Source organism: Schistocerca gregaria, chromosome 5, assembly GCF_023897955.1.
Source record: "Schistocerca gregaria isolate iqSchGreg1 chromosome 5, iqSchGreg1.2, whole genome shotgun sequence".
In the NCBI taxonomy this organism is placed as follows: domain Eukaryota; kingdom Metazoa; phylum Arthropoda; class Insecta; order Orthoptera; family Acrididae; genus Schistocerca; species Schistocerca gregaria.
Genome location: NC_064924.1, coordinates 238,027,632 through 238,045,902, shown reverse-complemented (window position 1 = coordinate 238,045,902; position 18,271 = coordinate 238,027,632). Strand labels below are relative to the sequence as shown.

The 18,271-nt window shown below is 37.1% G+C and overlaps 2 protein-coding genes across 3 annotated transcripts in view; one reads left to right on the top strand and one right to left on the bottom strand.

Moving 5' to 3' along the window:
* Positions 1-4,581, bottom strand: part of LOC126272588 (meckelin) — a 221,861-nt gene extending 217,280 nt beyond the window's left edge. For both annotated transcript variants that reach the window (XM_049975514.1, XM_049975513.1), the window contains exons 1-2: positions 4,327-4,581; positions 3,993-4,184 (exon numbers count right to left, since the gene is read on the bottom strand). In XM_049975514.1, the coding sequence (XP_049831471.1) occupies positions 3,993-4,184; positions 4,327-4,510 (376 nt within the window). In that variant the 5' untranslated portion in view covers positions 4,511-4,581. The remainder of the gene's footprint in view (positions 1-3,992; positions 4,185-4,326) is intronic.
* A 270-nt stretch (positions 4,582-4,851) lies between these two features.
* The window catches only part of LOC126272586 (anoctamin-8-like), a 144,005-nt gene continuing 130,585 nt past the window's right edge, over positions 4,852-18,271 (top strand). The window contains exons 1-3 of the mRNA XM_049975512.1: positions 4,852-5,140; positions 12,842-12,927; positions 15,127-15,287. Coding sequence (XP_049831469.1) covers positions 5,032-5,140; positions 12,842-12,927; positions 15,127-15,287 — 356 coding nt within the window. The 5' untranslated portion in view covers positions 4,852-5,031. The remainder of the gene's footprint in view (positions 5,141-12,841; positions 12,928-15,126; positions 15,288-18,271) is intronic.

The window sequence follows — 18,271 nt, the reverse complement described above, 5'->3', positions numbered from 1 at the left end:
AATTGAAATGCGTTGCAGGATAAGCTTTTGTCAGCCAATCATAACTCAAGTAATGTCATCTCAGCAGCCAGTGATAGCAGGTATTCAGAACATAGGTCATGTGCTATAGTCAGCCAGTAGCAACATCATTGTTAAGTTACACAAATAGGAAAAGTTAATGGTTTAAATTCAAACAATAGAAAATCCAGGATGGAATGTAACAATATTATGAAAAGGAAATTTGGTACTCACCATATAGCGGAGGTGCTGAGTCACAGATAAGCGCAACAAAAATAAATAAATAAATAAATTTGGTAAGTAGCAACTTTCCTTTTCATAATAATGGTTTAAATTTATATGCATACAGAATAGCTCAAGAAAATCTAAGCTTTCACAAATAATATTGGTCTTTTTTAGCATGTATTATCCTTTAAGGTACATTAAACATAAATGTGGCAGTAAAATTAAAAAAAAAAAAATACATAAGTGATTGGTCTGTGCCCAAAATTTTTCTATATGGCTGGTCACCAAAGTGTTAAATTTCAAATGAGAGTCAAAAGCTCCATGATTTATGAAATTCACTGCACATTCTTACACTAACAAACTTCATCTCGCATAAAAGGAAATTTACTTTGAAAGTAATGCTTCTCAAGCCACAATTTGCAGTATCTTCCCAAAATCTGTTACACACGTAAACAGTTGTGACATCACACTCATCTAAAGCAGTTTGTTGTTACATAGTATTGCATAGTCTTCATCTTAAACCTTTGACATTTTGTACAGTCAGTGAATGCTTGTGTGTACCCTTCATTTTTTGTTGTTAATTGCACATTTTCTTTGCAATTAAAGTTTTATTTTGGTATTATTCTCCCATTTTTCTGTCTTAACTCCTGTCTCTGTCAAAAGTGGACGCGTGTCTGTCATAATTGCTTACAAAGAAAAAAAAAATAATTACAGTTCTGACTCTTCTTTTCAAATCACATTGGCATCATCACTATGGTTAATTGTGTTGTGAATGATATAACTACCACGTAAACTTACAAGCATGACTAATCTGCAAGTCTCCCTATTGAAACTCAACTAGTAACAACTAAACATCCAACGAATAACAACATATATTCTACATTGCTAATAAATGTTCTTTGCTGCACCAAAGATCCTTTCTCTGTCTCTTGCTCCACCAGTGTGCACATTGCCTAACATTGCCACAAAGCAGAAGAGAAAAAGCTACCAAGCCAAGAGAGCCGATTTGAGGAAATATTTGTGGTTCATTACAAAGTTCTATGCCTGGATATAATTATTTTGTACTTTTAAAGGCAATTATACAAAATTATGAAATTTTTATTTCATTGGAGGAAAAGATAAGTCTATAAATAATTTGAGGCTTTATATAGTTGAAGCAAAGATGGTTTGATATTGTGTTAATGTTGATAACTGGGTAGAATTTGACAACAATTTCAGTAAGCAATGCCCTACATCCCACAGCAAAATGGCTACATCAAAAGAGAAAATTATATCATAGTGGAAAATGCTGGAGCCATAATGCATGCTCACAGTTGGGGCCCAATATTTCACAGTGCCTTGGGGACAAAATGAAAAACTTTATCTACATATGTTTCAAATCAGGCGGTGCTATCCACTATAACTAGAGTATCTCCATATAAATTGTGGTATGGTGAGAAATCTATGACAAATCAAATGCATAGATTAGGATCTATTTGCTATGCTCATGTTTCTAAGCAATAACGAAAGAATTAGATTGGCTCAAGGGACATGGAATGTCACAGTATTTGGGCGAAAGATTTGTTAATCAGGTTATGAGGTATCATTTTCGAAGAAAAGACAAAAATAAGTATACCTGTTCCAGTAACTATGGATGCTCCTGATCATGAATTTCAAGACTCAACAACTCAAACTAAAGATAAGTCTGAAGTTGACACTGAAAATAAAGATTATAAAATTACTGAAAAAGATACTATGAGAGAAGAAAAAGTTGCCTGAAATAGTGAGTGGTCTACATTCAAATGTCCAATGACATATGAAGATTATGAGTTCCTATTTAACATACTGGGAAGAACCACAAACACTTCAATAAGCCATGAGATCAGATCAAGAAGACCACTCAAAAGAAGCAATGGATCAAAAATAAAAGTACCACAAGAAAATCAGACTTTGATTTTAGAAAATCTTTCTTGGAAGAACAGAAGCACAGCAGGCCACATTCAGATTTAACACTAAAATACAGGAGTGCTTTTAGTACTAGCTGGTGTGACCCACTACAACTCTTTATTGAATTTTAATGACAAACATCAATTGGCACCTGTATTCTGGTATATTCCACACTCTCAATTAACCATCTAATCAAAAAGGTAGCAGTTGGCATATTACACATTTTGTAGTATACCCTGACACGTAGTCTGGTGGTTTTTCTGTTGTAGATCATACATCCCTTGCTTAAGGGATACAGACATATAGCGGTACATGCCTTTGGTTGTTCTGATTGTAATGAGTGTCTTTCTGATACACTGTATATGTATTGCATTACTTTACTTTAAACTTATTTCATAGCTCATGATATGGTGTATCTCCTAGCCACATGTCTGCTCACCAGCAGACTTATCATTTTCGCGATGACATTGGTTTTGCCTTTTCCACATATTTCAGTAAATAGGCCCTACTGCTTGGTGGGAATTCATTACAGTTTATTACATTACATTCACAGTTTGGTTTATTAAATAAGTTGCATCTTATGATCACAGGATCAATAAATTGCATTGGTGTATCTTCATATTCTTCTTTTATTAGTTAGCTATTATTAGTATATGGAACATGATGATACAGATATTTATGGGGTTGACCTCCAGTAAGTACTAGCCTATATGTTTTATTAGTATACGACAGCATATAATCAAATAATTTACGTTCAGTCTGTACTTGTCAGTGTATGACTATATTGTTTTACACCAGGTGTTTCATGGGTATTGCATTAGCATTGTACCATGATTCTCTATGTATAACATGCAATATTGATCTCTGTTTAGTAGGTTCTTTTTTACGATTATATGATGTATATACTTTGCTAACTAGTTTAAGTTAGTACAGTGTGCAACCGTTCTTTTATTTTATTCCTTAATTTACCTGTAACTTCATGTAACTGCTTGTGCCACTTGATACTGTTATGTTATTACATATTAACAGTGTATATGAGACTTGCACCACCCCCTTTTATGGTTATCTATTCCACACTGTTACCATTGTTGTCTGTACATAGGGCTTGAGCATGGCATAGTAAATTGCCGAAATTGGTAGCCAAATAAAATAACAGTTTGGAAATTAGACAGATGAAAGGGGTTTGATTTGATATCTTGTACTGAACATCTGAGCCAGCAACTTTCTCTGAAAAGATGAACATACAGAGTCCTCTATTTTAGTGTTAAATCTGAAGATGGCATAACTTAGCTGAAACCGGTCATAACAAATAATAGGATGTGGCCTAGACTGTGTTGTTCATTAAATTCATCAGTATACGGCTCTTAATTATTCTTGAACCAGTCACTAATCGCGAAATCATTAATCATGGAGTAGTTTAAGATAAACAGCTGGCAGAGATTTTGAGTAAACTATTGACAGGTTTCAGCCCTTAGTCAACAATGTGGGAGTTTATTTGTCGGCAACAGGTGAGCATTGATGTGTATGGATTTTTATTTTTATTAGTAACTGTAGTGTAATTACAAACTCTGTGCATAAAAGTTTATTCCGCACATTTTGTTAGGTCTGTGCTCCACATAAGTACTATTTTTTCCTTGTTTTCCGTGTTATTCTGTGCCTTGCTAAAAGATTATTTCAACAATGAGTTAATATTCATTCATCCGTGGATCACATTTATATGGATATTGGGCGTCATGTGGTAAGCTATTACAGAAAGAAACATAATGCATATAAACCGGCATTCACATACTCATAGGTCTACTTTGAGAAGGTTACGAGAGATTAATGAAACTAGAAGAACTGACCTCGTACATGACCCGGTGAACATGGTTCACAGTTGGTTACATTATTCTCCTTAGATGTGTGGTCTCTGCATGGCAAACACGCAGTTCGGTCTGTTGATGGCAGTTCATTCTCGCCACATAACTCGCATTTTGGAAAATCTGCGAATTCGGAGGGGACGATTCTTGCTCTTGCGGTGCATGCGCAAGTCAAACCTGAACATGTTATTGTGAGAACAAACTTGCGTACAAGTGATAAAAATAGGTTTTCACCAAACACCACAAGTACTTGGTACATTATTTAATAATTCACATCAGAACAATGATAGTTTTAGAAATCATATTACTGTGGTAATACCGTTTTCTTCCCGTACTAAGTGTCTGCTACTGTCGCAGGGCAGGCATTTCAGCAGGGCGCTGTTAAAATATTCATTTTCATTGCAGAGCAAAGGATCACTATAAGTTAATGTCTCTCCTGAAAATGTATTAATACGAGTCGTCCAACATAATACCAGAAGGAGGTAATACAACAGCTTCACCATCTTCCACAAATTACATATATTTACGCACAGATTTCATTTTAATTAAGTGCTGTGTTTACAAACACATTCTAACTGCGCGCACCAAGACGACGGGTAAACAGTTATATCGATTCCAGTTTGGCCAACCCATCATGTTATTTTCGGTATTTTACATAAATTGTCCACTAAGCAACGTATGGCAAGTATCTATTTTAATATACTTTACGAAAATCTATGTCGAAAAATGAATTTTTTATTTATATTGGATAATACATTTTGTTTCTCAGTTTAGCCAACAGTTTCTATAAACAATATTTTTGTTGCGTTGGTGAATTTCCGAAGTTCGTAGGAACTAGGAACAGATGTCAATCCTTGTTAAATGGAGATTGTCTCTTGTTATCAACAAACCCAAGGTGTAGATGCGATGTTTGTGCCGGCGTTGGGAAAGTGGTGTTCGTGTGAATGACAGCAGCGAAAATTTTAGGGACAACTCATAAAAAGTTATTTATCACTTGCCCATCACGGCGTGTGAAGAGCCAAAAATGGAATCTCCGGAAAGCGAGAATTCGGAACAAGCTACCGAAGCTGATCAGGAGACCAATTTAAGACATCGAAAGCTTCTTACGTGTGCTAAAAAGACAATTGAAAATGGTAAAGTGAACATCATATTGTTTCATGTACTTTTATTACGGTGTACGTCGTGCAAACCTTGCTTCTACGTACAAACTTTTATAATAACTAGGTAAAATTATATTTGCGTATAATATTTCATTTCTGGAGGAAACTGGTGCATAGTCTCTAGTTAATAAAAGCCTTGGTGGAGAATGATTAGGAATTATTCATTGTAATCGCAGAGGAAAGTTTCTCACTGTATTCCCCTCTTAAGAGGTGGCCTGTTAAGTTCTCATTGTGGCGCCGTTGCCCTTTTCCTGTCAGGACTGTATAAACTCATTTACAATTATTTTGCTTGTCCATCGTTACGGAAGCAGTTGCATACAAGAGCAGCACTGGTTTAGAAAAAACAATAGATCAAAGCACGCTCTCTTGCTATTATTGCACTGTGAAACAAGTTGGAAAGTTGCCCCCTTCGTCTTTATCTGTAAACATACATATTTGTTGTGATGCAAATGTTATTAATTGTATAAACATTCATCTTGAGGAATTTTGTCAAATATATTTAGACTTTTGTTCTAAACAAATAAACCTAGTTACACATAGGTTAGAACTAACAATATTGAAGAAAGTCAAAGATAAGTTATTGCAATGAGGCGAGACTTAATAACAGTGTGAAAATTACATTTCTCATAATGTTCCCATCAGATGGGAGTAGTGATACAACAGAAAGGTGTGGCACCAGTACCAAAATTGTCAAATCAGGAGAAGATAGGACTACTTGGTTCAGTTATAATGAAACAAAATGCAAAGATGAAAGAAAAAATATAAGTATGAGGAAAACTGAGAGGCTTTCAACAGCAGGACATAGATACTGAGTCATTGGTGCACAGGCAGAAGTAAAGTGTGTCAGTGGTAAGAGCAAATGGTTTAATGTTGTCATGAATATAACATACGTTTGGGTCAGGTGTATGTTACAGGGTAGTATGCCTGAGGAATTTTTGCAGGAAATGGAAAAGGAAAATTAGTTTTTCAGTGTTGTTCATATGTGCATCCAGATGCTTTATTTTTAACATCTTGTACTACATATGCCTATATGAAATGAGAATAGGCATTTGATTTGCAAAAGAGGTATTGTGGAGACTAAACAACATACAATAGTAAAAAATCAAGTCACTGTTCAGTGACATACACTGAACAGCATAAATAGTAAACTAACATGATAAAGCAACAGAGAATTCATGTATACATATCATGTAAATGTGGCTTTATTATTTGTAGTTGTCTAGACTATTCAGTTTTTTTCACTGTGCTGATTAAGATAGTATAGTTACAGCAGGACAAATAACTTCTGTAGCTTCTTTTAAATTTATATGAAAAAATTTTGATTTATGAATGGGTATAGTAAATGAAACAAGAGACTATATATTATTCAAAATAGTCACCAGCTACTTGTCCATAATCTAACATCTGTGCAGTTTTAGTTTTTGTGAAGAAAGATGCATTATATATGGCAGAGTGCATTATGTCGCAGACAGACACAACGAAAAGACTGTTAAATCTTTAAGCTGGTGTCCAAAAGGCCTTCCTCTGAAGCAGGAAACACACAAAACATGCCCACACGTGTGTGTGTGTGTGTGTGTGTGTGTGTGTGTGTGTGTGTGTGTGTGTGTGTGTGTGTGTGTTCATTGTTTTTGTTATTGTTATTCTTTATTATTATATGATATGGACAAAAATAAGTGTATATGCTCCTGAAGAAGGGGAAGACAGAAGAGTTTTTTATGATGATTTACAAAAATAAGTAGGCAGAAGTAAACATAACTGCTTGTTAATAAGTGGGTGTATTAATACACCCGTTTGAAATACACCACTGCCAGAAGTTGTAGGACCATAAGGAGTGTACACAATAAATTATGATCAAAAGCTAAGACAGTTTGAAACATTCAATGATAAGAAAATTAGCAACATATTCTAGAAATATACTCAGAGTGCAAGAGGCCATGATCAAGTATTGTTTATTTTATAGTAAATAGAAAACTTAAATCAATTGTCCGAGACGTAAGAGTCCACAGAGGAAGCAACATGAACTCAGACCACTATTGTGTTGTAGCAAAGATAACCCTGTTGGCTGGATGGGTGAAACTACTAAATAAACATGCAACACTAAAGACTAATTGTTTAAAGAATGTGTCACAAGAAAATCGAGCATAAAATACCTGTATCAATGACGACTTGGACAGTATCCATACAAGGTACACATACAGATTGTTGTGAACACACAATGGGAAAACAGTCATACATTAAGAGAGTAGCAGTTAAAAATGTAGGCAAAAGGGAAAAAAATAGATAGTAGAATGGTTTTAGAATATGGAATGATGAAATAGAGAATACAATTTTTAAAAAATTGAAGAGCATACCTTATAAAACTATGTGATGATACACAAAGGGGCTTAAATGATTTGTAGAAAAGTGCGAAAAGGTGGCTTATAAACACATGAAGCGACTTAAAAATTAAATAAAGAGCTGCTGCAAGAATAAATTCCATAGATAAGGGAACTTGGATAAAACGGTACCAAGAACTATGGAATAAGATGACGACAAAGACGAAGAAATAGGGAAATATGGAAGCGTCCAATCCCATCTGTCTGCTTTGACCCATGACGTCACAAATATGGCGGAAACGACAATAAACCACAATTCCAATACTGCGCATATAAAGTTGTTACGTACACATTATGAGGACGAAAATACATGGAAAAAGAAACACACACACTTTCCACAAAAAGCCTAATGACACTAATGGGACAATTGCAGGAAATTGGGTGTTTTTGGGTGGTGGTAAACTAAATATAAACAGATTTAGACACCCACCCCCATACAAAACCACACAAAATGACCAAAAAAACAGGTCTCACAAAACTCCCCAAATACCACTAAACACAATATCATCTGGAATCGGACACTTCCCTTGACCTATATAGCTCAACAGCAGCTCCCGATCCCATAAATTAGGATCAAACACTTCCCTTGGCCTATATAGCTCAAAAACATCTCCCGATACCAGTACCAACATACACAGCCACATATTGGGATCGAACACTTCCCTTGACCTGCGCACTGTTAGTTTTATCCGTCATATCCATTCCTGAACAAAAACAACAACAGATTAATTTTACTAAATCACCACACGACGTACAGCGAGCAACACTAAATTAACCTTCACACAAAATCGTTAACTCACTGAAACAAATTCCACTACTAACACAGCCGACACTTGAACAATTCTGGATAATGAGCAAAAGCAAACTGAGCCCATAACACCACAAAAACGAAAACCCTGAACATACCACCAGAGAACATAACAAACCACAACACGACAACATGTACAAACAAGCCACACTCACAAACCAAACTCAGCTCCGTCATGGCGTCACACACAACACCCTTACGTCACGGGTCAAAGCCGACGCGTGGGATTGGACACTTCTGTTGATTCAGAAATAGGAACTCAGAGGGTAAAGGGAACCAACTTGGGTACCAAGATGATATCACAGTAGATCAGTTATGGAAGGCACTGGAACAGATGAAACGCATATAGTTTGAAGAAAGCAACATTGAACCCCCTTAAACGGGGGGAACTAAAGATACTAAGGAAGCTCCTACACTTCTTACATGAATGCAGGAAGACAAAGGTGGTATCTGAATTGAATTGCGGGAGACAGTGATATAAAAAAAGAGGAAGAAATGTCTGAGCACAATAAAGGAATAAAGCTACAAACTACTTCTTACAAACTGTATAAAAAATTATTAACAATTGAATTTGATAGATAATTGATACCCTCCTAGTGCAGGAACAAAATGGTTTTAGAAAGGAATGATTTTGTAATGACAACATTAACCATTGAATGCTAGTTAATGCAAAATGACAAGATTACAACATGAAGGCTTGCATCACATTGCGTATAAGAATAGGATACAAGTTTATTACTCATAACATAAAATTTCAGGTCATTGACTTAATGTGCGGGACATATTAAAACACAGAAACTGGTTCACAAGTTTCCGTATAATAGGAATAATATGATATACTGTAATGGATAATTAATTAATTAATCAGTTAATAATTTTTCTTCAAAAGTAACAAACTTCGAAAATTAACAGTAGTAAGAATTCGCCCTTTTCTCAAATTTTCAGGTTGTCATTCATGAATCTTTACTGAATAGTAACATTTCTGCACTAGTTTCTGATATATGATTTTTTTTTCAGTGTTTCTAATTTTATGCTGAGCAATTAGCTTACTTTCATTTTGTTATGAATTTTCATACCTTTATAATGTGGAGTCTGAGCATAAAGTTTTAAATGGTGGGTGAGCAGGATAAAATTAATTTGATTTCTGGTGTTGTAATCATGTTGAAAATGATTTGCTATGAATAAATCAGGGTTACTGTGTTCAAATATAATCAGCCATTAGATGTATACTGAGGGAACACTTAGATTTTTTGGGAGTGGGCAGCATCATTTTTTCTGCCCTACATTGTGCATTTTTCTAATGGTTTTTCAGAAGTTCCAATATTCGACACAAATGGTTTGAGTTACCCAAATATAAAATTCTATATCTTATCACAGACTCAAAGTAGCTGTGACATATTACTTTTTTTACGCCCATACTGGTAGCATTTTACAGTATTCTCCTTGCAAATGTAGACAATTTAATTTAAATGCAGGGTACTGTATTACAAGCCCCATGATAGATTTTTATCCAGCTGCATTCCTAGGAATTTCACTCAGCTGGCTATCTGCAAGTCCTGGTTTCTGTGACTAACCTGAATATTGTTTAATTTTGCTATGTTAACTGAGTCTTGTCCATGTTTAATTTTAACCCATCTAAATCAAACCAGGTATCTTGTTTTTCTAAAGTATTTAATACAATTTGAGGAATTTGGTCAGTACTTTTACTTTAGTGATTACAGATTTGCCATTTGCAAATAAAACTGAGTGACAGTACAATATTTAATGGTAGATCATTTAAGTAAAACAAAGACAGAATGGGACCCAAGATAGAACCTTGGGGTACTCCATACAAAATGATTTTCCATTTTGAAATATAAGTTCCTCTCTGTGATGATATAACCACTCTTTGTCTTCGATTGGATAGATAGGGCTTAAACCATTCTAACACTGTGCCCCTAATTCCATACTTTTTCAGTTTACAGAGTAGCAAGGAGTGGTTCACACTATCAAAGGTCTTTGGTAGATCACAAAAAAATCCTGTGCACGCAGTGAGCTAATTTTATCTGTAAAATGTTTTATAGCAGATATATTGTGGTTTTGGCTTTTTGAAATCCATACTGACATTTTTGAGATCATTTTAAATTTTTCTATGAAATTTTGAATTTGTATGGTGACTAGCTTTTCAAATATTTTGATAGTGATGGAAGAAGAGAGATTGGGCGATAGTTTCCCATATATTCTTTTGTGCCTTTTGTGAATAGTGGCTTAACTACTGCGTACTTCAGTATGTCTGCCACTATGCACACTGAAAACTGTTTGTCCACATACCCCCAACATGAACTCATCTCTGAAATGAATTGCAAATCATCGGAGGCAGTCCTGGGGATTTCTGCAAATGCTGGAAGGCTGCTTCAATCCACAAGTGTAATTCCTCAAGAGAGTTGACCTTGGTAGTGTAGACCAGGCCTTGGACATGACTCCACACACAGAAGTCCATGGGACTTAAATCCGGAGACCTTGGAGGCCATGGCACAGGCCTCCCTCTACCTATCCAATTTTGACCCTAAGTCTGAGTTAGAATCCAGTGCACTCATAAATGCAAATGTGCTGGAGCACTGTTATGTCTGAAACACACGTTCAGGCATTGGTCCAGTGGGACATCATCATGTACATCTGGATGTACAGTCTGCAGAAACTGTATATTGCTGTCCAGTTAGTTTCTGTGGTAGGAAGTTTGATGCAGTTATGCTGTCTCTGAGCAGTTCTGCCCAAACATTCAATGAGTAATGCTGCTCGTGTTGCGATATGAGTGTTGCATTAGGATTGACATTGGCCCAAATCGGACAGTTATCACAGTTAAAAATACCATCACGGGTAAATCCAGCTTCACCCGTGTACAAACTACAGCTTAGAAACAGGGGATTCAGGGTACACTGTCGTTGCACCCATTGGCAGAAATTCTTTCTAGGACGAAAGTCTGCATTGCTGAGCTTGCACTTGCTGGAGATAAGGATAGAGTACTTGCCAATCCAAAATTCGCCAAACATTGCTTTAACTCATGACACACACTTTTAAGCAATCCTCCTTGTTTAAGTTATCGGACATGTGTGTACAATGTGTAACAGCTTTCCTCAACATTAGGTTTTTGGTAACTCCATAAACAGAGCACAGTGATCAGAAAGTCTTAAATCTAAACAAAACTTACGACCTTGTCATACATGGTGTGTGAAACTCTTGGTTTCTCTAAAGCACTGATGTAACTGGCTAAATGTATGCCTGTCAAACAGCCTGTGGAGAGGAAAAGCTTCTTCATTGGAGAGGAAAGCTTCTTCATACAGTTGTACAGCCTCAAGGACACTGCTATTTACTTTGCAATACATGAAGTGCATGCCAGTGTACTCCTCATTGGTGTAACTTCTGTCTGTGGTGCCTTTATGTTTGTAACTTATTGTGAGACCGGTACAGTACAGTTCACGAAAGGAAAGTAGTTGTGCATGGTTAATGAACAGGTAATTGATCACAAGCCTTGAGTTACCTTCAGAAATATTGTGATATCCAAGGGTGTTTACAGTTGGTTCTCAACTCAAATTAATGTGATACCTCAGCAATGGTTGAATTATGGACCCATGTTTATTGGAGCTATTTAGCTTCTTCATACTGTACTTTCCATGTATGAAGTATTTACCATCACTACTGAAACACCCTGTATAGTGGAAACTGGAAGTTAAACAAGTTGTCAGATGAATACTAGGCTGGAGGTACATAGACAAGCGTGTTTGTTTTCTGCATTGAAACATTTTGCTTCAATTTGTTTGGCAGTTCATCCCCCAATCCCCCACATCATTGCGAGTTGATACAGGGATTAATAATAATAGTGATGATGATGATGAGGAACACATTAAAGGCGAAGTAGCCATATCATTCATACAATAATGCAAAAATCAATGTTCAGCATGCAAGCTGAAGCACACTTTGCAGATATTTGTGCCAGAATGTTGTTATGGATTGGTGCATCAATTGGTACAGGTCTCCATGCTACTGGAATTGCCCTGCCACCCCTTTCTTATGTAGATATAGCTCCAGTAAACTGATTGCAAATGGAAAATCCTGCGGGCATGCGAGACCTGAAAAATAACTTTTCATGTAGGTCATATTTTGAAAAATTATATTATTTGTTAAACATACTCTTGTAATTTACTATAAACTGATAAATAATTGCTGTTTAACCAGGGCTCAACTAAGTTTTTGTCAAGTTTATCAGTTTCCTGTTTTGAAACTATCCAGATTTCAGTTTCTACCTAAACAGGCTATAGCACATAAATGAGTTGCTGCAAGTCCTCACAAATTTTACTATGCAATTTTTTTCCCCCAGATAAATATAAAAGTATCATCTTGCCATTTTGTTTATGTTTCCATAATTTGATTGATTTTAATAATTCTGATATTATTATTATTATTATTATTATTATTATTATTATTATTATTATTATCTTCATTATTATATTCTAGCATCTTTACTCTTGCGGAGGAAGATACCATGTACAGGTCATTTGATGACACCACGCCGATTATGGATTCAGACAATACCTACACAGGTAAGAAATAGAAAATAAGTGTCACCAAAACTTTTTTCTTGTTGCTCACTAACTCAAACTGTGTCCTATGGGTCAATTTATGAGGGTTAGAACTTAAATAGTGACAACTATTTATTCACAACCAATACAAAAGAGTTACATGTTTGCACCTGTTAATGTCATTCAAAGTAGTCGCCAGCATTGTGTAGAACCCATTGCCAGTGATGTGAAAGGCATAGTATACTATTAGCAAAGCCTGTTCTGTTGATGGTGCGAATGGAGTGGTCTACTGCCTGTCGAATCTGTGGAACAGTTCTGAAGTGAATGCTACAAAGTGGTTCCTTCATCTTCAGAATCAAATCAAAGTTACAAGGACTTAAGTCCAGGGAGTATGGTGGCTGGTGCAGTACTTCCTATTCCCATCAACCGAACAGAGCAGCCACAGCTTGCACTGTATGCCCTAGTGCATTGTCATGCAAAATGATGGGTGGATTGCGCAGAAAGTGTCGCCGCTTCTTTCGCAAAGCTAGTCGCAGGTGATGATCCAAAAATAAACAGTAATATTGTGCATTGACGGTCTGCTGTGGAGGAATGTAAAGCGTAAGGATAACACCATGACAGTCGTACATGAGAACTGCCATAACTTTCACCATACTGGGGCTCTGATGTACTTTCAACTTTCGCATTGACCCATAATGACGTCATTCGTTAGATTGGCGTTTTAGTTTTGGCTTGTTCAACGTGGCCCATGTCTCATCTAGTGTTACGATACGGCATAAGAAATCCTCTCCTTTGCACTCATAGCGCTCCAAGTGCGTCTGAGCAGTGTCATAATGCATCCATTTCTGCATTTTCGTCAGTTCGTGCATAACCAATCGTATGCAATTTTTTGCATGCCCAGGCACTCCTTCAGGATGCAAGGCGTTCCTTCAATATGCACGAATCCGGTTTCATGGGCAGGCTCACAAACCGTGTGGCGTCGATCACTGTCCACTAAAGCGGCAACAGCATGCACTTCTTCTTATTCTGAGATGCTAGGACCACCTGTCCGATGCATGTCTGCCACAGTTTGCTGACCTTCGTTGAAGCCACTCAGTGTGCCACTGTTCTGTGCGGCAATGCCGATTCCCTGCATGCCCCTTGAAGACCTTGATGACACTGTCATGCTGCATGACCTCTGGAACATTCAATCTTGATCCAACTCCATTGTTCCTGTTTCGAAAACATAGTGACACCGTTACTTTAGACCGCTCACTTACAAGTGACTGTGTTTCCCTCGATAGTGCACACCCCTGTGACATGGGACAGGCGAATCCATTAGCTCGAGGTAAGGTAGGTATGTCAACAAAGTGTGCTATCAGCAACAATAGTAGGTTCCATTGCATAGTGTCTCCACAGCAGTGTTCGCACTATTTGAGCTCCAACCTATGCATAATAGTGTATGTTGGTAATGCTGCTCATGACTGTGCTCTTTAGTAATGTTAAGACTTTTCCGTTCCCCTCAAATTAAAAGGAAGGTGTGTTAATGATTGTTGTTTGGGATGAATCTTTATATACTTTTTAAAATCATTTTTAGTTGTGGACCACTCTACTGTTGCTATTATTACTGTTTAATCTTTAGACTGGAGCTGAGGACTATTTCAACCTTATAAATTTCAAATGCTGTTACCAAAATAACCAAACAGAATAATTGAAAAGTCCACTATTCCTCACAGTAGTGTGGAGATACGTTGGATTTTCTATTCAGTCTGTTAACCCCGTATCTATCTATCACTGAAGTGTTGCTTGTATATGACTTGAAATCCCGTATGGACTTCCTGTCCTTTTATATTTGTTGTAGAGTCCCTCCACTGACGGGTCTCATTTTAACATTTTATTAGTAATTCACTACCTTGTAACTGAGACTGACAATTTATGATATTAGCATAATTTGAGGATGTGTTGTGAGAATTAGACATTTGTTATAAACCAGAATTCCTCTGAATTAATACTTGTTTGTTACAGTTAGCCCTTCATATGCAATTCATGCTTCCTCTAGAATAAATTATTCTAAACTGTCATGTGACAATTTCAAGGAAAAGATTGTCTTGTAAATTCCTCGTGTTGGATGTATGAATTAATTACTCTTGTTAGGTCTTTCATAAGTGGTGACTATGAATTAATTACTCTTGTTAGGTCTTTCATAAGTGGTGACTATATTTTGTTATTATTTGTTTTTAGGAATGTGATGTAGTGCTGATGTTCCCACCTGGGGCTCAGGATTTTACATTAATGTGGCTCTTATCTCGTCTGCGTGCTGGAACTCCTGGTTTAGTGGTGCATGTCCGACACCATGCATCTTCTGACAGTTATGGCTTTTATCTTACTGCTCCTTTCCCTGTGTAAGTAGTACCACCTCTCTCTGTTATATAACTTCTTAAGTGAAGCTCATGCAGTGTTCTTTCTTTATGCAGCTGTTAGGTAAAGTGATAGGTGCCCTATTCTTCTCCAGTTGTCAACTGAAGGTATATATATATAGTGCAACGTGCCTTGCCCATTATTCAAACTTCTCAGGTGAAACTAATCTTCTAATTTTTTGACATTTAATTTGGAGGGTGTTGAACTGATACGAAATGCAATGAAACACATTTTCTCTTGTGGCTTCTCACTTTTTTTTATTTCATAGCAATACAACAATGTTTGGTACTTAAGACAAATGCATTAATTTGTAGGATTCGGGGGGGGGGGGGGGGGGTGTTTACTTAAGAGTGGAATAATATATTTTTATGAAAGTTTAAGACAACTGGAGAGGAAAAGGCACTTTTTTAATGTAGTAAATTAGGTGCAATGTGCAGTGCTAGCATTTGTTACAAGTGTTAAAGGGCAGCTGATTCCTATTAGGAAAAAATGTTGCAGGTACATAGAATATCATAACAAAGATTATGAGTGTGAAAATGACTGTAGGGTTGCCAATGATATCACCTAGAAAGAAATGGTAATTATCTCCACTGAAAGAATATTTGTCAAATTCGAGGTTGGTGGAGAGATAAAAGGCAAGGGTACAAATCTGGAAAACACTGAGCAGTTGTAACTGATTGATTTCAAATAAATATGTGATGAACTACGTAACAAAGGAAAGAGCAGGCAAAAGAAGCCAGAACTACTGTAGAATTTGTTGTAGAAAAACGTGAAATGAGTGAAGGAAGAGACAAAATATACTGCAAAAAAAAATAATTAATCTAGAAAGACAATGAGCTTCTAGCAGCAGACATCAACACACATTTACAACAAGCCATCAGCTGAATTGTTTGGCTATGCTTCAAAAGAGTTTGTACCCTGGCCATCAGGAGCACTGAAAATTTCTCTTTGCTGTAGTGTGGCGATCTTTGACTGTTTTGGCCTGACAAATAAAAAAAACTTAACTAAGTTACCAATTAAGCTTGGCTGATAGACATATATTTGTAATGTTTGGATTGTTCTGCCTTGAATTAATTAAAATCACATGAACAAAGGTTTCAAACAGAAAAAGAATGGTAGGTAAGGTGAGAGCAAGTGAAAAAGTTGATATGGTGATAACAATGATGTGACAAAAGAACAGAAATTAAAAAAATTACATTTAAACCAATTAATTGAATAAGAACAATAATCAAAGCTATTTTGATGAAATTTAAAAATAAAAAAATTAAAGTACCCAATGAGATTCAAACCCATGACAAGTGTGTGAAATTTTTTTGACAGTTACTCACAGACAATAGTCCATCAGGGTGAAAGGCTCCAGAGTGTTGTAACATAGGATCTTAACCAACATCATGGTATAGGTGGTTTCAAAAAGTCAATCCCACCACTGGAGACAGTTCCTTGTCGGACATCTGCACTGCAAGGTTGATGCATGCATGGTATCGGATATACTGCAATCCAGGACACAATCATGCCGTCCTCATGCAGTTAAACAGTGGTGGCAAGGAACATCACATCGATGGAGATGCGCACAGGCTATGACTGCCTCGCTGGCGTGGTTGAAGCACCGAGCAAATAGATCTGTGTTGAAGCACCGAGCAAATAGATCCACGGGCCACTCTTTAACCGAAATGCTAGAGGACACTTTCATATGAGGTCCAGAATCTTTTCTATAAGGACTCTCCAGCAGTGGGCGGCACATCACAGCCTGTCATTTGATGTATAATCAAAAGTTCTGAGACTGGGCACACAAATGCATTTTTCCACACGCTTTCCCAAACAGCAACAGCACCCAATTGTCGGTTTCTGCCTCTGCACCTCTTCATAACTGTAAAACAGGACAGAAGTTTCTAATGGACACAGAATCTGATTTATGTATTTTCCCGTGGACCCTGTTGCATAAATATCACGTACTGACATTGTTCCACCTCTCTGTGGCCAATAATTCCTCCATAGTGACCTACATCATTCAACATATGGCACTGAATTTAGGATAACAACATGCTTTCACTTGGAAATTCACCACAGGAGATATGACAGAACCAATAATCGAAGCTGGCTTAGTAGCACATTGTCTGCTGCCATACATTGCCACATCTTGACATCAACATCACTGGCCTATCTGCTATAGGGTTTTGACACAGCATTATGGTGCACAATGCCAAACTTATCCAGTCAGTAGACAGTGGATACACCAAGCTGCCAGAGCAGTTCCCAGGTATGACATGACTGCCCAAGCACAGTTATGTCACAGCACTTTGCACTACATTAACACCACCATGGGCCTACTAATTTTGTGTAAGCTAAGAAGCCTTCCTCCAGATCGTTTTGCTATTGCAAAGCAGAATTCAGTGTGGTGCCCTTCCAACAGTCTGTGGTTGTCACATTTACTGTTGTTGCCAAAAAAGTATGTCACGTGGCACCCTTGCAGAGATTACCACACCTTAAAGTTAGAATGGTGCCAGATCATTATCCAGTACTCCTATTTATAGACTAGAATTACGCATTACAGAGCACAACTGTATTCAGTGTGCTGAACTGTGCCAAGACCTGTTGTTGTTGTTGTTGTCTTCAGTGCTGAGATTGGTTTGATGCAGCTCTCCATGCTACTCTATCCTGTGCAAGCTTCTTGATCTCCCAGTACCTACTGCAACCTACATGCTCCTGAATCTGTGTAGTGTATTCATCTCTTGGCCTCCCTCTACAATTTTTGCCCTCCACGCTGCCCTCCAATACTAAATTGGTGATCCCTTGATGCCTCAGAACATGTCCTACCAACTGGTCCCTTCAAGACCTAGATGAAACAGATTCCTGTGGTTGAAGAGGACGTACTGAAGACAACTAGTTTTACACTATTTGGCCTCTTTGAGAGTCAGTTCAGGTTGTCCTGCTTACGGAATGTTGCACAGACTTGCCAGAGGTTTTTAGA